Source organism: Clupea harengus, unplaced genomic scaffold (assembly GCF_900700415.2).
Source record: "Clupea harengus unplaced genomic scaffold, Ch_v2.0.2, whole genome shotgun sequence".
NCBI classification, from domain to species: Eukaryota; Metazoa; Chordata; class Actinopteri; order Clupeiformes; family Clupeidae; genus Clupea; species Clupea harengus.
In genome coordinates this window covers 1-20,601 of record NW_024879977.1, presented here as the reverse complement: position 1 = coordinate 20,601, position 20,601 = coordinate 1, and the positions used below count along the sequence as shown (strand labels likewise).

Below are 20,601 nucleotides of genomic sequence, written 5' to 3'. Positions count from 1 at the left end.
CACATCATCAGAGGGTGAGGGTATGACAAGCCTGCATCTTGTAACTTTCCTCTTGCCCTTCCTCCTCCTTCCTCTCCTTCGTGTTTGGACTGCAGGTGCTCATGCCAGGCAGTGGTCAAGCTGTCGAGGTCGATGAGGTGGAGGACCTGTCACAAATAGAGTGAGTGTTCCTGCTGCCATTTTCTTCTACACACTGGCACTTTGGAACACTTTCTCTCTCTCTCCCTTTCTCTCCTTAATCACTATATATACACCTATCTTTAAAAATGATGTGCACAGAATTCTTGACAAACACATCACCAAATCTGACTCAATATTTGTCTCCAGTGAGGTATGTGAGAGCTCCGTCCTGCTGAATCTGAGGAAGAGGTTTCATCGGGACTCCATCTATGTAAGTATGAACACATACATATCCTCATCGCTCAGCAACAAGGGACACTTTTGACTTCAGGTCAATATGAATATCAAAATCATAGATTTGTAATAAATCAGTGATCAGTTATGAAAATATATGAATTTGTTATTCAAATATTCAAATGATATTTTCTGTCTTCACAGACCTATATAGGAAACATGTTACTGTCAGTAAACCCATTCAAGGCCCTTAATATGTACACGGAGGACATCAGACAACAGTACCAGGCTAAAGAGCAGCAGAGAAATCCTCCGTAAGTTGACAGGCGAACCATATGCATGAGGACACACATGAGGATGATTTCACATTCATGTGATTTTTATCAGTGTCTATGTGTTTTATCAGTGTCTATGTGTTCAGTGTCTATGTGTTTTTAGTCACGTCTATATGTTTAATCAGTGTCTATATGTTTGATCAGTGTCTATGTGTTTTAATCAGTGTCTATATGTTTAATCAGTGTCTATGTGTTTAATCAGTGTCTATGTGTTTGATCAGTGTCTATGTGTTTGTTCAGTGTCTATGTGTTTTAATCAGTGTCTATATGTTTAATCAGTGTCTATATGTTTAATCAGTGTCTATGTGTTTTCAGTCATGTCTATATGTTTAATCAGTGTCTATGTGTTTTCAGTCATGTCTATGCCATTGCGGATGCAGCCTTCACTCAGTCCCAACAATCATCCCAAGAGCAGTGCATTGTCATAAGGTGCAGAACACTGCCTCCTATTGAGAGCAAATACTGATGAAATGCATGTTCTTGTACTTCATTGTAAGTAGCTTTGGATATTAAATCAATTTGTTCAATATGAATGTTAATGCATTTATTCTGCATTCTTGCTACGATATGCAGACCCATTTTAGGTTAGAATAGTGTTTAAAGAGATCAGTAGGGTCATGAAGTCTGAGGTCACTGACAAAAACTATTTAGTTCATTGTTTATTAAAAAGTTATTATTACACAGTTCTTTCAAAAATGTATTCCCAGTCAAGGTGATTTTTAGATTGTTTAGATCTGTTGTATTTACATGTGTCCTCATGACATAAATCCTCACTATCCCACCATTGTCCAAGACATGGTGACAGGTGACTAACTTTAAAAACCTTCAAAATAGCCATGCCATGGCTTTACTGTTTGTTTAGGATTTAGCATACGATATGCATTGAAGCTCAATGCATGTATGCATTCAAATGGTGTTGTTTGTAAAAGGGAGAGGATTTAGAACATGGAATAGCAACATAACAGTACTATCTTTCATTTTCCCAGTTTTCCTTTATGGATACCATACATTGCCTTATGGAATATTTTTGAATTTTATTTTAAAGGAGAATGGTGAAACATGCATTTCCACCATGGACACCACAGAGTATACCTGCAATATGATACTAGCTTTTCCTTTACAGTGGTCAGAGTGGATCTGGGAAAACCGAAGCAGCCAAGCTAATTGTACACTACCTTAACACCATGTATCAGGGCAGAAACGACAACCTCCGACAGGTTAAGTTTAATAGTTCACTTGTGATATGTGGAAGGGGTCATATACAGACTGACACAAGCAAATGTAACATTGTTTCATGTATTTTAGCCTATGGATGTCTTGCCCATTCTGGAGAGCTTTGGTAATGCCAAGACTATTCTCAACAACAACTCCAGTCGTTTTGGCAAGTACCTCCACATCCATATTTGCCAGTGAGTTGACATTGCAAGAAGCTGAAGATATAGAACTTTAATGTGATTTTCTTCAACTAAACCTATTCCCTATCTCTTGTATTGATTTCTTGGCAGTGGTGTTGTGGTTGGTACATCGCTTTCAAAGTATCTACTTGAAAAATCACGTGTTGTCTTCCAGGTGATGTGGTCTTTCACATACATATCTGTCCTTTACACAGTTTCGGAATATAATGTCTTTTTGAGTCACAATAGTTTGACATAGTTACAGAAGAACTGAACCACGTAACGTAGGCGTAATCCATTTTGATATTGCTGCACTGCCTCAGGCCAATGAGGAGAGAAATTACCATGTCTTCTATGAGCTGCTGGCAGGGATGAATGAATGGAACATGCAAGATCTGTATCTTCAAGGTGCCGAGACCTACTATTACCTCAACCAGGTGCCGACCTACACATCATATCTGACTATACCACACATTTAGATGTGATGTGACTGCATGTGGGCCTGTAGTGTATGTTAGAGGTGCCTTTCCTGACTTGTACCCCCTCTTGTCTCTGTGTACTGGTCCAGGGTGGGGCTTGTGAACTGAAAGGGAAGCACGACAAGCAGGACTTTCAGCTCCTGGTCCAGTGTCTAGAGACCATTGGTTTGCACCCTGATGAGTTGGCAACTGTATGGGCCATGCTATCCTCCATCCTGCAGTTAGGGAACATCTGTTTTCGCTCTTATGAGGTGATACAACCTTCTGTTGATCAGACAAACTACTGTCAGGCTATGTCCTTGATAGAGATGGTAATCCCTGTGTGTGTGTGTTTCTAACTACAGAGTGAGTCATTTGAGGTGGCACAGATCTTCAGTGAGTCTGAAACCAGGCGGATAGGCAAGCTGTTGCACGTCTCAGCTGAGGCTCTGCAGACAGTCATCACACATCGCGTCACAGTGAGGCCTGACACAAATGCAGCACACAACATCTACTCTGAACACAGCTGAATGTCAACGTTCTTTAAATGTCTCTGTTTTTTTTATGTTTTGCAGGAAACTATTTACGACAGAATATACTGCCCCCTCTCTGTAGAAAGTGCCATTGAATCCAGGTATGGTGTTGTCATGTGTGGTTGAACAGCTGTGATAGTATAGATGTGTCTGTGTATAAGGCAGAAAGAGAGAAGGAGAGAATGTGTGTGTATACATTTTCAGTATGTTATAATTGTTCTGTATTTGTGAAAAACTTGTCTTCCAATAAGATCCTGTTATTCCTCAGGGATGCCATAGCTAAGGCTCTGTACTCTGTGCTGTTTGACTGGCTTCTGGACCGCATCAACCAATGGCTCATTCCCACCCAAATGGACAGCACAGTTGGAATTGTGGACATCTATGGGTTTGAGGTCAGCTTCTTGACAGCCCCTTGCAGTGTATAGCAAATGTACATGAGATGACATAGAATATTTATAATGCAGCTTATAACATTCTTCTATGGAATTAAAAGTAAACGTGTTAGTGACACCTTAAATAATTTCCACTTAAAAGTTTGGAGATATAATTTTTTTCTCCTGAACCACCCATGACATTGATGAACAAGTGTTTTACAATATCTGTGTGGATGAAACGGCCTGATAACAAAGGGATTGTGTGCTAACAAACTCCATGTTCCAGGACCTTGCAGTGAACAGCTTTGAGCAGCTTTGCATTAATTTTGCCAACGAGCAGCTGCAGCACTTTGTCAACAAAGCAGTGGTGTCACAGGAACAGGTACTTTTGATAACATATATCTGGCTGCTAGCCTTTAGCATGCTTCGTGCTAATGTCTTTCATTCCTGTGCCCCATGTGCCTCCTGCCTGGTCTTGTGTCTGCCTTCAGGAGGACTACACCACAGAGCAGATTGAGTGGTATCCTGTCTCTCTGCAGGACTCCCACTCCTGTGTGGAGTTGATCGCAGCACGCCCCCACGGCATCCTCCGCATCCTGGATGACCAGACCCTCCTCCCTCAGGTGCCTTTAAGGTCTTTAATGACCAGACCCTCCTCTCTCAGGTGGCTTTAAGGTCTTTAATGACCAGACCCTCCTCCCTCAGGTGGCTTTAAAGTCTTTAATGACCAGACCCTCCTCCCTCAGATGGCTTTAAAGTCTTTAATGACCAGACCCTCCTCTCTCAGGTGCCTTTAAGGTCTTTAATGACCAGACCCTCCTCCCTCAGGTGGCTTTAAAGACCAGACCCTCCTCCCTCAGGTGCCTTTAAAGTCTTTAAAGACCAGACCCTCCTCCCTCAGATGGCTTTAAAGTCTTTAAAGACCAGACCCTCCTCCCTCAGGTGCCTTTAAAGTCTTTAATGACCAGACCCTCCTCCCTCAGGTGGCTTTAAAGTCTTTAAAGACCAGACCCTCCTCCATCAGGTGACTTTAAGGTCTTTAAAGACCAGACCCTCCTCCCTCAGGTGGCTTTAAAGTCTTTAATGACCAGATCCTCCTCCCTCAGGTGGGTTTACAGGCTCCAATCCTAACACAATGTAGAGGAACAGAGAGAGAAATGCCTTGACTCTGACTAATGAGACTGTCATGAGGAAGGAGTGCCAGTGAGTGATTCAGTTCTTCTGCCTCTCTCTCTATCTGTTCCAGGCCACTGACCACACCTTCCTTCAGAAGTGTCACTATCACCACTGTAACAGTCCTTACTACTCCAAGCCCAAAATTCCACTCCCAGTTTTCACCGTTTATCACTATGCAGGAGCAGTCACCTATCAGGTAGCTTATGCTTGTGGAAAAGACATTGCACATTTCAACATTCAGCTTTTTAACAAATATATGGTAATACATTCTAACAAGAATATCCTCATCATTTTTCTTGATAGGTCCAAAATTTCTTGAATAAGAACCATGACCAAATCCGTCCAGAGGTACTGGAGCTCTTTGTTCGCAGTCGACAGAAGGCAAGTTCAGTGTTTACCACAAGTGAATCACACATGTTCGGTTTTGTTGCTTTGTTCTAAAACTCCTTGAACAAGATGTATTGATGATATGGGTCTGTGTGCCCAAAACGACTTTCTATAAGCGTACTTGACTGTTGTAGCCATGCCTAATCCATTCTATTCAGTTGTGGACCATCACTATTGAATGTCTGCTTCACTACAGCAGTCCCTGCCAAAGGAAAGTGCTGTTATTTAAATATGGGAAAATGGGAGCAGAAACAGTTCAGTAGGACTGCCAAATGCTGCAGTATGTAATTTATGAAACTAGATACCTAGTGGAAAGTAGTATCAGCAAAATCCAACCACCAGCACCAATGTTATTAAAGAATGACACATCCACTCATCCAACCAGTTAGGAACACCAATGTGCCACTCTGGGTTGTCTTGGTAGAGGAGCTTTTCACAGGAACACAAAGTATCCAGATTCAATGCCAAGCGTTGGTTGTAGTGGTGTTACATAAACCACCACTAGACTCTAGAGCACTGGAGATGTCTGTTGGTAGCTAAGCAATGATATTCTAGATGGTTCTGTTCTTTTAATGTTAAAACAATCTGGGGAGGACCCCGACATCAAAAGCCTTCCCAGAGGGAGTGCAGATTGGTACAGCAGCAAAGGGAGGGGGACCAACAGTGTTGATCAGTATTGATCAGTATTGATCAGTATTGATCCATGATTTAAGGATGAGAAGCTGGATGAGCAGCCATCCTCATACAATATTTGTCTAATATGACTAAGTCATTTCCTCTGTGCAAAACAGATTTGCTTCATGAATTTCATGTGCTGTTTCCTTGCCAGCAGACAGTTTCAGGGCTGTTCCGTGAGGTCCAGGAGCGCTATCTGCAACAGAAAGAGCTAGGCTCACGGGGAAAAGGTTTCCGGCACCAGACCTCAACAGTGGCTTTACATTTCCAGCAGTCACTGACGGAACTCACCACCCGACTTGAGAGGTGATTGACACACTACATGCAAATTTCCTTCCGTGCTGATTTTTAATGGGTATATATATTTTGGCAAACAAATAAAGTCAACAAAATTTGTATGTTCTGTGTGACTGACGTTTTGGGGGCACTGTCTAATAAAACTGCCATGTGAGAATCTGTGGGGCATCTGTTCTGCAAACTAGAGACTGATGTTTTTAAACATCTTATGATCCTGATTAGAGCCCTGTGGCACCAAGTGGAACAAACCTTATTTTGTATGCAGAATTCTGAATTCTGAACAGAATTCTGTGCTACGAAATGCATTAATTTATTATTAAACCATATAACATCGCATTGCCTTTTGTCCACAAAAAATGCATCAGCATTATATCCATTTAATATTGAAGAGAGCACATTGTTTTGTGCACAGAAAATAAAATAGATGATTCATGTTTTGCACTGAATTGACTTTTTTTGGACAGAAGGCTGAATGTACGTCTAACTTTGAGGACAAAATAAAATAGTTTCATACACAAAACAAATTCTGTCTATGTAGAAGATATCCTAGACCAACATTTATACTTTTGTGTCATGAAATACACAATGCGCTACACTTTGATTATTCTGTGCCATCGAATGTACATTTTGTCCACATTACAGTATATAACATACACATACATTCTGTTACTCAGCAGGTTAGAGAAGGAATTGCATCCACGAAAGAAAAGGCTGCTTGATCTTTTGCAGACATCAGTGTTTTGCTAAAGTACAAAATGAAATTATGTCCATAGGCTATATTACTGAAAATATGATGTGCATGAAAGTCCTTTGGTTCAATACATTCAGTTGTCCCAGTCACCAGAGTGAAAGCCGTCACATGTGTTGTGTTGACTATTCAAAGCCCTGGCAGGTTTTCTCTTGTGAATTGGAGATGCAACTGGTAGGGTACATCACTCGGTCAGCAGACGTTTACTTTGGTTCATTGCAAGGTGGTGCAGCATCTGAAAATCCCTCCTATGTGGGCGGAGAAAGAAAAGGCCAGTGCAGGAAGGGTTTGGGAAAGTCAGGTTTGTGTAAGTCAGATTTGGGAAAGTCAGGTTTGGGAAAGTCAGGTTTGGGAAAAAGAAAGAGGACAACAAAGCATTGAATTAAAAATTAGATTTCATTAACCATACAAAGGTGTTTCTGCCTTGTCTGTGTGAAACTATTTTCAAACAGCCGGCCAAAAAGAGACTTGGGTTCAATGTATAAGATGCAGCGAATGGCCCATGTTGCCTGTAGGCAATCTTAGGAGAAGCAAGTTATGTTTTGCCAGCATTATGACTTTGAATAATGCCACACCATAGGTATTTGTCTTATATTTAGTCTGCCATCATTATTTTTACAGATTTATTATACATTATTGGTTACTTTCTATGTTCACGTAAGGTTTTGAGTTCAATTTCGCATTTAAAACAAAAATAAATCTACGTTCACAACGGTCTGTGTGTGTGTGTGTTACCTCCAGGCTACTGAAACATTAATGGGTGCCATCCAGCACCTCTTATTTATTAGTACTAACATACACTGGAAGACTGTGCCCTATTTAAATGAGATGTCTTCAGTAGCTCTGTGTCCCCAGATACCTTTACAGCTATCAAATCAAAACACCAAACATGGTGATGTATTGCAAATTTAATATGAGTCTGTTTTTCTGGATTCATGTTGACCCGTACCTACAGCTATGCTGCCTTGATTGTGACATGATACTTTATGGAGAAGTCAGTCTAATCACAAATATTTTGATGACCTGTATTATAACACCTGACAGATGTATATAGGCATAGACAACATGAGGTCTATCATATTTGATGAACTGTATTATACCACCTGACAGATGTATATAGGCATAGACAACATGAGGTCTATCATATTTTTGCAGTGTTGCTGGATCTATTAGCTAGCCTAATGGGCACCGGTGGAGGTGCGGCAGGCCTAAAGCCTAGAATGTGTTACCACCTACCTGTTCACACCAATTGCAGTGTTGCTGGATCTATTATGATTCCCAGCTGGTGCACTAGTTTCCCTGTTAAAAATGTGAGAAGTAACGTAACTATTTCAATTAAATCATCAAAGTATTATTATTACATTTGATTACTTTTGATTACTTAAGGTGCTGGGGACAGGGTAGTGGGACCACCAGTTACATGTAACGGAGTTATGTAATTAAATTGCTAAATAAATGTAATTGTAATCCGTTACAGTTATTAAGAAAACATATGTAATTAAATTACCATTACTTATCAAAATAAAATCTTATATAAACTTTAAATCTTATATGTAGAATAGAACATTGATTCTGCTGCTTTGCATCTTCTCGCTGCCTAGACAGGCTCCATCAATTTGGAAGTATGGTTGGTTTTGGTTGGTTCTCTTATTTTACATTTTACACTCTCATCTGCCAATCAGAAAGTAATCAAAAGTAATCAAATGTAATAAGTTACATTACACCTTAAGAGACATGCTAGCAACAGATGCTAGTATCCCTAGGTTTTAGCCTCGTTGCTAGCAAGTTTGAGTCCGGTGTGGGACTGTGGTCAACACAACAACACAGGTTACACACTCCTTATATATGGGTTATGTCAACAATGCTTTTATTTCTGTCTGGACCTCTGAGGACTTCAATGAGCCTCGCTAGGTAATGTGTACACTGTGTTTCTGATCCAGTTACTGTTTTTTACTGAAAGATTTTCTTTCAAATCCAATCCAGATTGTCCAGTGATTCCAAACTTTTCAATAATAGTTATGTACAATTGTGTCTTTCCCCAGATGTAAGACTACCTTTATCCGCTGTTTTAAGCCAAATTATATGAAGGTAAGCTATTATGTTTAATTTGACAGCAACTGCCGTTTGAACTGCACACAATATTCCTCATTTTTATTTCCTTGCACTTTTTAATTATGTTACAATATTACAGAACATATATTTTAACGTCACATTTTCCTACATGGTGCAAGTTACCAGGAATGTTTGATATAAACTACATGTCAACCCAGCTGAGGCATGCTGGCATACTGGAGACCATCCACATCAGGAAGGAGGGATTCCCCATACGGATCCACTTCACCTATTTCATGGAAAGGTATTGTTCAAATAATCTTTAGGGTATAAAATGTATTATATCAACATTGCTAATGTCCGTCAGCTCACCCCAACTCTTACTCTTGCTGTAGGTATGGTGTCCTTTTAGCCCAGCGGCCACCTGACCAGTCAGATAAACAACAGGTTGTGACTTTGTTAGAGACCGTTGGGGTTGAGGATGGAGAATACCGGCTAGGACTCACTAAGGTTCAATTATCAGTCATAACTCATCACAATACTGTTTATTTCTATTGTGCTCCACAAATGACACATTTCAAGGTGCTTAAATATTAATGGCAAACATTCCTTTGAACACACACTCTCTCTCTCTCACACACACACACACACACACACACACACACGCACACACACACACTTGCACAAACACTTGCACACACCATCAGGTGTTTATGAAGGAGTCCCTGTACCAACGTGTGGAAGAACGCTGGACTAGCACACAGACATGGGCAGCTGTCACCATCCAGAGGAATATCAGGGGCTTCATCTGCAGACGAAATTTCCGCTTCTTCAAACAGAAGGCCATTGTCATTCAGTCCCACATCCGTGGCCATCAGGCCAGGTACGGAGCCCTATTATTAGCCCTACAAAAACAAGTGTGTGGTAAAATATTCAAGACAAGAATTTTCTTCTTTCTGCTTCTTTCTCACTGCTCTTCACTGCATTGGCTGAAACCTGCTTGGCATAATAGGAAGTATTACAAAAGACTGAAGCGCTCCTTCACTCAGTTCTGGGCCGTCATGATGATCACGAGGAACACCATTAAGAGACGGCGCTGGAGGGTAGGTGTTTCACCACATTTATCTCCACATTCTCCCAACAGAACAAGCATAGCCATTTGTACACTGATTCTACTCTCTCTCTTTCACACACATGCACACACACACACACACACACACACACACACACACACACATACACACAACCGTCATGATATCATGTCATTTGTAAACAGTGCTCACCGGTGTATGTGATCCATTACCAGGCAACCATTTTATTGCTAGGGTGGAAACTATGTCCAGTGGCAGTCTGTACTGTCATAGGGTAGTTTATCTAAGTTATCATACAGCTGAGGTCAAAGTCTTAGGTTTTGTCACCAATATCTTATCTATAATTCAGTTTGACAGTAATTATCGGAGACCTCACCAGAGTGCACATGTTCCTTTACGGACATAAGCCTAGGTGAGCCAAACCAAATGTTTTGGTTTCTTTTGTAAATAGCTTAATCTCTCCACTGTTCTCGCCTGTTAAGAGTTCCATACCTTGGTAGCGGTACAATTTGATTTTGCTGCCTGAACAAAAGTATATTATATGTGGTGGTCTTTGTAACATTCCTTTTGTCCAAGATAATATTTTTCACAATAGAACTATTGTGTGTTGAAATAATCAATAATTTAACATACATCTGAACAAGAACATCTTCAACAATCAACACTAATTGAATTTGTAATACTCAGTATTTTTTATATTGAATACTGCTTTGGTTTAAAGTTTGCTGTACTGTGAGCAGTAGTTAAATCATTTGAAGCCAGGCACATTTTGACTCACTCTCTCTTTCATCTTTTACTTCACCCCTCCTCTCTCTCCATTTATTTCCTATTTGTTCTGTATGCAAAGCAACTCACACATACACACCCAGAAGTGGGTGCAACACACTCACTCACACTCACAGATGAACACGCCCTTTAATACAGCTGTCTTGGACTTCAAACAGTTATCCTGAATTATCTCCTTCATTATTTCCTCTTCTGCTCGCCTATGGATTCACTTGTCATAGCTCTTACAACAGGTAAACCTCAATTTACTTCAAATCAGCTGAGTATATGGACTTAATGTATGATCGTTTGAATGGTCTAAAAGAGAGATAGAGAACATGTGAATGTGTGCCTTTGGACATCATTACAAATGTGTGTGTATTTTTTGCAATATATGTTTTGTTTGCTGTGGAGATGATGACTTGGTCTTACAAAAGTACAGATAATAACATAGTTTGCCTGGCAGCCCTTTGCTCTCGTCATGAAAATGAACAACAGATGTTTGTTTAGTAGAAAGATGCATTTCTGGTTTGCCCTCCTCTCCTCTTGGCATTCTTTTATGGTGTATGGACTTTGCCCTCTTTGATTACCCAACACTTATTTACCAGCATCATCATAAAGCAACCTAAGGCAACTACATTTTTTCATGTCATGTCATCCCAGATATTGATGTTCTCGTGATATAATTCACTGTCATAATCCATATTATGAAATATTTTTGGATTAAAGACATATACTGTTACCTCTACTCTGTGTAATGTTACCTCTCTCCAGAGGTGGGTCAGCCCTTTTGAAAAGTAGATTATGAATTAAGGATTAAGGATTGTTCCTGCACTTCCTTCCTCTTAGTGTTTTCTTTTAAGGAAGCTTATAAATAGATTTGTTGGAAATCTTTTATTTCTGTGTTCATTTGAGAGGCTTACACACCCTTTCTTACTTCTCAAAAAAAAAGAAATAATGAATATGGGTGTTTGTTTAAGCCCGTTTGTTAACATTAGCACTCCCTCTAAATACCAGCATGAATGATATGGATGGCAGTAGTCTGAAAATAGAGTTAGACCCAGGCTAGCTGGTGGACCTTTTACATGTGACCGCACTGCTGTGGGTGGAGTACAGGTGTTCCTTATGACCCTGCTGTTAAAGGTGGGGAATTATGAGCGAGGCCGATCCTCAGCTATAAAGCAGACGCCCTTAGAATAGAGCCATTTATTGAACACTGTAGAAGCGGAAAAATCAGGTAAGAAGCAAGCCATTAGACGTAAAGGAAAGGGCTAAATAAAATATTTAGTTTTCAGGTTTCAGAAGTCCTTATATTTATTGTGATTGTCAATAATACTCAATGAGATTAAACATAATGCCTCAGAAACACATTGAAATACTGCCACTCCTGTTAAAACTATTTTTGTGTATTGTGGATGTGTGTATGTCTATCCATGCTTCTATCGTTCTAAAGGTATGTAGTCATGTAGTACATAGTTGTCATTATGGCCACATGTGTTTTCAGGAACACCCCAGAAGGACCAGACCAAAAACCGCTGTTAAAGCCCAGTCTAGTGCTCTGGGCACTATGGTGAGTTCCACTGTTACTCTATTGCACTTCCACACTGAAACACACAACCTGGAATGCTTTGACATTGTTGCCAGTTGAACTTTATAACCTGAGCTAAGAGTAACTCTTGTGCTTTCAGGATGTTGGTATGTTGGAGATCCCTGCAGAGCTGTCTGCCAGATTACGAAGTGCAGGAGGTAAGAATTCAGAGCCTGCATCTGAAGATGGAGATGGCTGTGGCCTGCAATGTCATTGTTTAATGTATACGCTGTAGTATATAGATAGCGTCATGCTTCATGGTGAAAATAACTTCTGAACTTATTGAATCTTAACATCTCTCACTTATCATCTTATGTACTATGCTCTTTTATCCTTGTACAGTATTATGTACAGGTATGTCATAATTCCAGTTCCGTTTCTGAGTTCTCCATCATGTTGTGTATGAATGTCTTCCTGTCCTCCTCCCGTCTCTCAGGCCGACCCCAGGGGCCTAATGTGACAGAGGTGGCTCCTCCACAGGTCAAAGCTGACCACAGGCTTTCCCTCCCCTTTGACATTGACAGCTTCCCTTTCTCTCAATATGCAAACACAAATTTAAAGGTAAAATGTTTTTATTAATCTACTGATTTCCCATTATCTAGTGTTCTATATCTAAATATTCTGGGTTATTAATACTTAATTTTCTTTCCAATATGAGCAAACCTACAGTATGTCACAATGTAACTGTGATGTAATGTAAATGTTTGTTAGTATGTATAAATGTATGTTTGTTAGTATGTATAAATGTATGTTTGTTAGTATGTATAAATGTATGTTTAAATGTATGTGCCCATTTCTATTAGGATGGCTGGAGTCAGGGTCAGGGCAGTTCTCTCCAGAGGCCTCTCACATCTTTGGACCCTGAAGACTCCCACATAGCTTTGGATATCTACAAACTGGTAAGTCTGGTCCTGCAGACATCCTCTCAGACAGGGACGGCCTACCTACAACTACAGAACATTTAGACGCTCTGTTCAGAACAGTAAACTTTCAGTTCAAAACCTCATTTGGGCTATCAATGAGAGGAAATGTACCACACTCAGTAGTTGTATCCACAGTATTGTGACAGGCGAATCAACAGATCAAGAGACTTGGTGTAATGATACGTAGCTGATTAGCTTGTAAAAGGTTTGGGGCTTGGGGGATTATAGGAGTGGATAATTCTCATTACCTATATATCTGCATTTCATAGATTTGGTTGAGAATTCTGATTCTGATAAGATATGCTAAAGATTCAAGGCAAGGGAGAATATTGCAGTTAATGTGAGTTTCATGAAAATACAGAGGACACCATGGATCAGCTGTGCTGAAGACTGTAGTGGTGTTGTCAGCTGGGCTGAAGAAGACTGTAGTGGTGTTATCAGCTGGGCTGAAGAAGACTGTAGTGGTGTCGGGGACAATGAGCTGGGGAGGTGTGGAGTATAAAGGACCAGTGGACACCTGTCTCTCTCTCTCTCTCTCTCTCTCTCTCTCTCTGACTATCTCAGTGTACAGACGTCAAACCCCTAGACACGTCGTTTTGTGATTTGTATGGACTAAATAAACACGCATAACTTTAGTAAGAAAACCGTTGTCATCTGCCTCCAATGTTATTGTTTCGGTCACGAGCCGGCCGGAACGTAAAACTGTACTGGAAATGAAAAGCATCATAACACAAAAATTGTAGCATAGAGCTGTCATGAAGCATATTTCAGTATTTAAGATTGATTTATTTGGTATGTATTAATTTGACCATTGACCCCTGTATCAGCGACATAATGTCACCATCATTCTCAAATCTGGCCGAGGGCTCCAACACTTTCAGGGCTGGCCCTGCTCTCAGATCTCTCTTCACAGTTTATTTTATGATCCATGACTTGTGATAGTCAAGAAGATCAGCCAAAACAGGAATCCATGTCAGAACAATATTCTGGAGTGGTTGGTATCTCCTGTACATTTCCAGGCTGGTTTTCCTAATATGCAGACTCTTAGAATATAGTTATGAAGTTATGTATTTCATGGTTGAAATGATTGTTATGGTGACCAGTCAGCTCTGTTGATATACTCATCAGCAACTGATGGCAATGTGGGCAGCTCTAGTCATATTGTTTGCACAGTTGGGCACAAAGCTCATTACCTTTATATCTGCATTTCATAGATTTGGTAGAGAAAGCCTGACCTGCTGTGTATGAAACAACTAGGGCCCAACAAGACTTAGAATAATTAGAACAGCATAGTGATACGATTTTGCCTCCTCACACATATCTGATCTGATTCATCTGAAATTGGTGTGAAATTCCAAATGTTTTTGCTGGAGGAAACAGTTTGGTTATTATGTGAAAAGTAATTCATGACATTAATGTGGGAAATCTCTTGACTTCAGATTCTTAGGTTTGTTGGTGACACCCACTTGAATGGTGGGCATGAGGTGATCCTGGGGAACTACATCGTGGAGAAAGGCCAGACCAGGCCTGCCCTGAGGGACGAGATCTTGGCTCAACTAGCCTACATCACCTGGGGCCGGGAGGGTGAGGAGGGCGTCTCTAGGGCATGGCTGCTGCTGGCCTGCTGCCTCAGTGCCTTCACTCCCTCTCCTGCACTGGACAAATCTCTTCTCAAGTAAGTCATTCTCCAAGCTTCTGCCCTGAACCTGGGTGCCTGCAACTAGATGTAGTAATTAGCGATTGATTTCTAATCCTTTGCAAATACAAATTCATGAGTAACTCCTAACTTCTGTCCTTATTTGGAAAGTTTTTTATTTTGACTTGCATAGTATTTCTTGTTGATGTTTTTTATAGTAACGATCACCTGCGCTCCAATCTGAGTCATTCCCATCATACTCATGTCCCACATCTCAAACCTACATGAATGACAATAATCGATTCCAGAAACATTGATTTGGGCCTCTAAGGTATACAGTAGCTTGCAAAAGTATTCAACCTTCAATGAAAATCCTCACCATTTTCACAATTACAAAACATACTTACACAAAATTGTAATTGTTTTACATTTAGGCTCTAGTACATTTCTTAAGTCCACGTTTAAACTGGCTGGTAAAAATGACTCAATATGCCCAGATCGGCTATGTATTATGCACGTCTAAACAGGAAAAAAGCACATGGAATCGGATATTCTCAGATAGGTTCGGTCTTCATTCACAATGAAATGGACAGATCAGATATTCCCATTGTGATTCACTTTTCTATACTATATTAATTTAAACCCAATAAAGACAATACAAAAACAATAAAGTGAACATTCTAGAATGTCAAAGCCCTGATCAAAATCTTACTGAGATTATGTGGCACTACAGTCCAGTACATCCTGTCAACCTATAGATATTTAACATAAATTCTACCAAAAACACAGTAAAACAATGTGCAAAGCTAGCACTGTCTCACCCTAAGACTCAAGGCAGTCATTGCAGTAAAGGGGTTCTGTACCAAGTATTAATGTATAGGGTTTGGATTATTATAACAATAATTTAAATAATAATAATTATGCCACCAGAATATATTTTTTTTAATTTATTTAACTTTAATTTCAGTAGACAAATAACTTATTAACCCCTTAAAAATATGCTACAGCAGAAGTGTTCTCAATGAAAATATCAATGGGGAAAATATGTTTCTGTTATGAAACAGAAAATGGTGATGACTTTCAGGGGTTGAAGACTTTTGCAAGCCATTTTACCTTGGGAGGCTTCTCTTTGGGGATCAGCTGGAGAAAAATAAACCACTTAAGTAAGGTTTTCATAAAACACCAAGAGCCTAATGATGAAGTAAGCTTTTGACATGATAATTTAAGACTAGCTAAATCTGCCATTTGAACAAGAGTGTGATGGTTGCAAAATATTGGCCTTTACAGATATTCCATTCCATTCCGAAGACACCTGTGTAGATATTCTATTAAAAACAATAGTTATTTACAATATTAACAAGGTCAAAGCTACATTTCTGATCTACAATATTTGAAGGTATTTTATTGAAATGATTAGGTTTTTCTTTGAAAACAAGGAAGTTCTCAGTGATTCCAATTTTAGGAAGTAGTTTATACACTTAGAATTTGTCCCAGAATTTGCTAAGGTGTTTCTTTTCTGGTGTGATCAGGTTTGTTTCAGACCGAGGTCCAGGGGAGTATCGCTCACTATGTCAGTACAAGCTGCTGACATCCCTTCAGCTACCAGGTCCAGTAGCTAGACAATACCCACCTACTCAGTTAGAATGGACTTCCAACCAGCGCAGAGGGAAGATGGTGGTGAATGTGAATACTTTCAATGGTAAGGTAACTAGGCCAATAATAAGGTAATTAAGTTCATAGGGCAAGTTTTGAGCTATTTGTGTGACGGAATGATAGTCCGCTATTGGTGCAATAACAAAGGGAGGAGTCGAGAACAGTTTGTTTGTACCCTGATAGCAAAAGGCCAGTGAACCACTGTTGGCCCACTGTTAGCCCACTGTTGACGCAATGTTGGCCCACTGTTAGCCCACTGTTGACCCACTGTTAGCCCACTGTTGACCCACTGTTGACGCAATGTTGGCCCACTGTTAGCCCACTGGGGGCAGTGCTGGCTATCCGCTGGTCTTTTACTCATCAGTTTTCGGATACTCCACTGTTGAGTTACAGACAAACGGCCCACCTTTTTGCCACATGCTTTCAAATCGTTTTTTTATTATGCTATGATTGTAAACATTTTATGTTCATTTCCTAATATCCATGCCCATGACTCCATGACTAAAGATGATTATTGAGCAGGCCAAAAGTGGCATACCACCAGTGGGGTGCCAACCAAATGATCCCCCATGATCTACAGTCTATTCAAAGTTTTAGCGCAAAAATGGTCCCAACAATATGGCGCTGACAGGGTGATATAGGTCAAGTGTGATAGGGCGAGAACAATAGGTTGCTCGATCCAGTCTCGATCCACTCACTGTGGTGGCGCAATTTTCTGGAGTGTGCGTACCATGAACGGAAATCCTGCGGGCACACCTGTGTGGGTTTAAAAGTAGTTGCATAGCCTACATAGCTATATGGTGACGTATTTATTCAGTTAAAAGATTGGTCAATTTAGTAACTAAATGGTCAATGTCATGCTTTCAAACTGTGTAGAAATTAGATGCACCTGCCAGACATTAAAAAACCAAGATGCAGGTTTCATTTCAAAGAAGGATGTGGCAGAACGCCTTCCTCGAAAGAATTTCCATGCAATGGCTACCTTTATGATCAGACACACCCAAATGAGGCATCGGTCCGCCTTAGACGGTGCTGGTCTAGGTCTGTGCACATGTTATGCAATTACCAAATGAATGTGTCCTAAGGCACGGTAAAGCGAAACCAGGTATCAGTTAATTTAAGGAGATCAAAGAAATACCTTTTGGCGTCCCCAAGAGATGGGTTAAGAGCACTGGTTCAGTCCTCTTAGAGTATTAAAACTTCAGAATATACCATGTTTTCTGTATTTGTGGTGATCAGTTAATGTAATGTACTACTGCAAGTGTCAAATAGTAATACAGCAAGTTTGGTTTCTTTGTAGATGAAGATTTGATGGCTGAAGTGGATTCATGGACCACAGGAGAGCAACTGGCTTCCTGGTTACTACAATTCAGGTATAATATGGCAGGAAATAGAAACATAAATGTACTTTTGAATTGTGAATATATTCAGAAATGATTTGGTTTTAATAAAGAGAAATAGCCCTGATCGTTTACCTGAATTCTGTCTACACTATATCGACCCTCCTGTGCTTGAAATGTATTTACAAATGAGTGCATGAGTTTGGATAACATGCTTGTACCACAACTGTCTATTTAATCTTTAATCGTTATGTATTTTTAATAATTGACCATTGGATCTTTGTTTTGATGTATTTGTAATGCTAATAGGGGTGCGCCAGAATGTCCCAGGGGCTGGTCAGTGTCTTTGCTGGCAGATGAGAATTGGACAGACCTCATTGGTTGTGACTTTGTTATGGACCTGTTAGCTGGGGTGGAGATGGATGTCCCCCTGGACCAGTCCTCTTCTCGTCCTGAGTATCTCTTCAGTAATGACAGGTGAGCACTTGCTTCATCACTCTATTAGAGACCTCTTTAGGCCAAATGGTTCATAGTGTTTAGTGTATAGCTCTTTACATCTTAATGCATATTTTATTTCAAACCACAATGCCTTGCATACCCTACACACTGTCCTATATATATATATTAGCTTGGGCAATAGCAGCTGAACATTGAAACGTTCTTAAATGATTTTAAGCTATGTTCAGTCCTAAAGTTCATTTGGTCTTAGTTGTGTTAATTGCTATGATGCTGTTCCTTGTTACTGTACTAGCTTGGGCATGACTGATCTGGATGACTTCATCCCCCCTGCTCCTGCCATGCAGGCCCCTGGTCTACCCCCAGGGACCGGGGCTTCCTGGGACAACTATTCACAATTCGGTTCATCACAGGGTATGCAATGCAGTTCACTGCTTAATATTCTAAAAACAGCACATATCTGAATGAAACAGTACCTACTGAGAAAATGTCTAAAGCATAATGCAATTTATTTTAAATTCTTCGCAGTGGAAACAATGTCTAAACCTAAACCTAAATCAGACCATTTCTGTATGCTGACAGCTATATGTTTGCACTGTCCAATAATGAAGTATCCCTGTGTTATAAAGCATCTAGAGGACGGCCAATGGACTCCTATGTTGACGACCTCTTTGATCATGTGCTGGACCAGGGCCCTCCGGTGGGTTCTGCACACGATCAGAACTTCATTCAATCCAAATGCTTGTGATCTCAACTCAGGCTGTGGCCAACTCTGCAGCTCATCATGGCTCTGTGTGTTTTAGGACCTGGAGCAAATGGCCATGCTGAACCGCAGGATGAGGGGAGGGGGAGGCATGTTCCCTGCATCAGGTACTGAAGAATAGTTCATCATACCAGCAGTAGGCAGAAGAGGTTTTTTAAATGGTGGATAGAAATGTAACCACAGTTGTTGACAGTCTGAAGACTGCTAGATAACATTTGTAGACCACAAATGGCATCTCAAGAGGATGGAATACCATCTTAGTCTTAAGTCATCCCTGTTCTCTCCATTCTAATGAATTATTATTATATTAACATTATTATGTTACTATTATGATAGAATATTATCCAGTATTATTATATGGCTCCTCTATCCCAATGTTTGGAGGTCCGATTTTTCTTTATATTGGCCTTCCAATCCGTGCTGTCAGGATTTATTTTCCTACACTGACTGGCAGACTATACATTATCCCTTACAAAGCTTATTTTTTATATGATATTCATCATAATGCATGCTTTTTGTGTTTCTCAGGAATGCCCATGAGTCCTTACATGGGAGGCTATGCCAACCCAATGATGCCAAACATGATGCCCGCCTCTATGCCTATGATGCCAAACATGATGCCTGCCTCTATGCCTATGATGCCAAGCATGCAATGTACATTACCTAAGTGAAATGACTAAATGAGCCTTAAGAATGTACATTATCTAAGTGAAATGACTAAATGAGCCTTAAGAATGTACATTACCTACGTGAAATGACTAAATTAGCCTTAAGAATGTACATAAATTAAGTGAAATGACTAAATGAGCCTTAAGAATATGGTGTAGCCCATAGTGCTCAGACATTATGCTATTGCATTAGTTTTGTAAGTATATCTGGATAACCTGGTTAACCCAAAGTAAGTCATTCTCTATGGGGGCTCCAACCAGCACTTTAAGCTAAGCTATTGTTTCAGACCCACTCTACATTTAACATGATTCAGTATGGCCTTCCAATTTACACTCTTTTCTGTGGCCCTTATTTTGTGTTTTGTTGTATTTGTGTTGCACAGCCATGATGATGCCAGGTGCCATGCCTCAAACTACCATGCCTGCGCCAGCAGTAAATCCCCAGCAGATGGCAGCCTCACAGCAAGCATTCATAAACCAGCAGGCACAGTTGATGGTGAGCAGCCGCCCTCAGCTGGTGTAATAGACAGAACTAGGGGCATGGGCATTGCAGTGATACACATTTTTACATACTGGATGTATTAGAATTTTCTATTTGGTTGAAAATCTAATCGAATGAAGTGGCTTTATGTAAGGCTATGTTTTTGTGGTAGCTGGTTGTTATAGCGATATTCTATGGTGCAATAAAGGACAAATAAGGACACATATCCTTCCTAATTAAACACAAGATCACCAGGCCCCCCATCTCTACACACCACATAGAACACAAGTGCAACCAAATGCAAGTCCAAGTGCAAGTAGTCTTTGCTGAACATCCAACACCAACAAACAAACATGTCTCAATAAAAAACAAGAGAATCCACCAGACAGGGCTTGGGATATTTTACCAATGAAGCACAACACTTGACAAACTAAATCTCACAAACAGGTTCCAT

General features: G+C 40.2%; 1 protein-coding gene across 1 annotated transcript; it reads left to right on the top strand.

Annotated features, from left to right (window-relative positions):
* The first annotated feature begins 10,733 nt into the window (after positions 1-10,733).
* On the top strand, positions 10,734-20,584 carry LOC122131017 (unconventional myosin-XVB-like). The gene is made up of 14 exons (XM_042705914.1): positions 10,734-10,893; positions 12,144-12,209; positions 12,328-12,385; positions 12,664-12,788; positions 13,031-13,126; positions 14,590-14,825; positions 16,316-16,485; positions 17,740-17,812; positions 18,089-18,256; positions 18,531-18,649; positions 18,865-18,935; positions 19,039-19,105; positions 19,527-19,652; positions 20,050-20,584. The coding sequence occupies exons 2-14, from the start codon at positions 12,207-12,209 to the stop codon at positions 20,187-20,189; spliced, it is 1,452 nt and encodes a 483-aa protein (XP_042561848.1). The 5' UTR covers positions 10,734-10,893; positions 12,144-12,206; the 3' UTR covers positions 20,190-20,584.
* The last annotated feature ends 17 nt before the right edge of the window (positions 20,585-20,601 follow it).

Bases quoted from the DNA above. Each gene is read 5' to 3' on its own strand.
- LOC122131017 (XM_042705914.1), top strand. The intron at 18,257-18,530 runs GTGAGCACTTGC...TTACTGTACTAG, and splicing joins TATCTCTTCAGTAATGACAG to CTTGGGCATGACTGATCTGG. The intron at 19,653-20,049 runs GTACATTACCTA...TGTGTTGCACAG, and splicing joins TATGATGCCAAGCATGCAAT to CCATGATGATGCCAGGTGCC.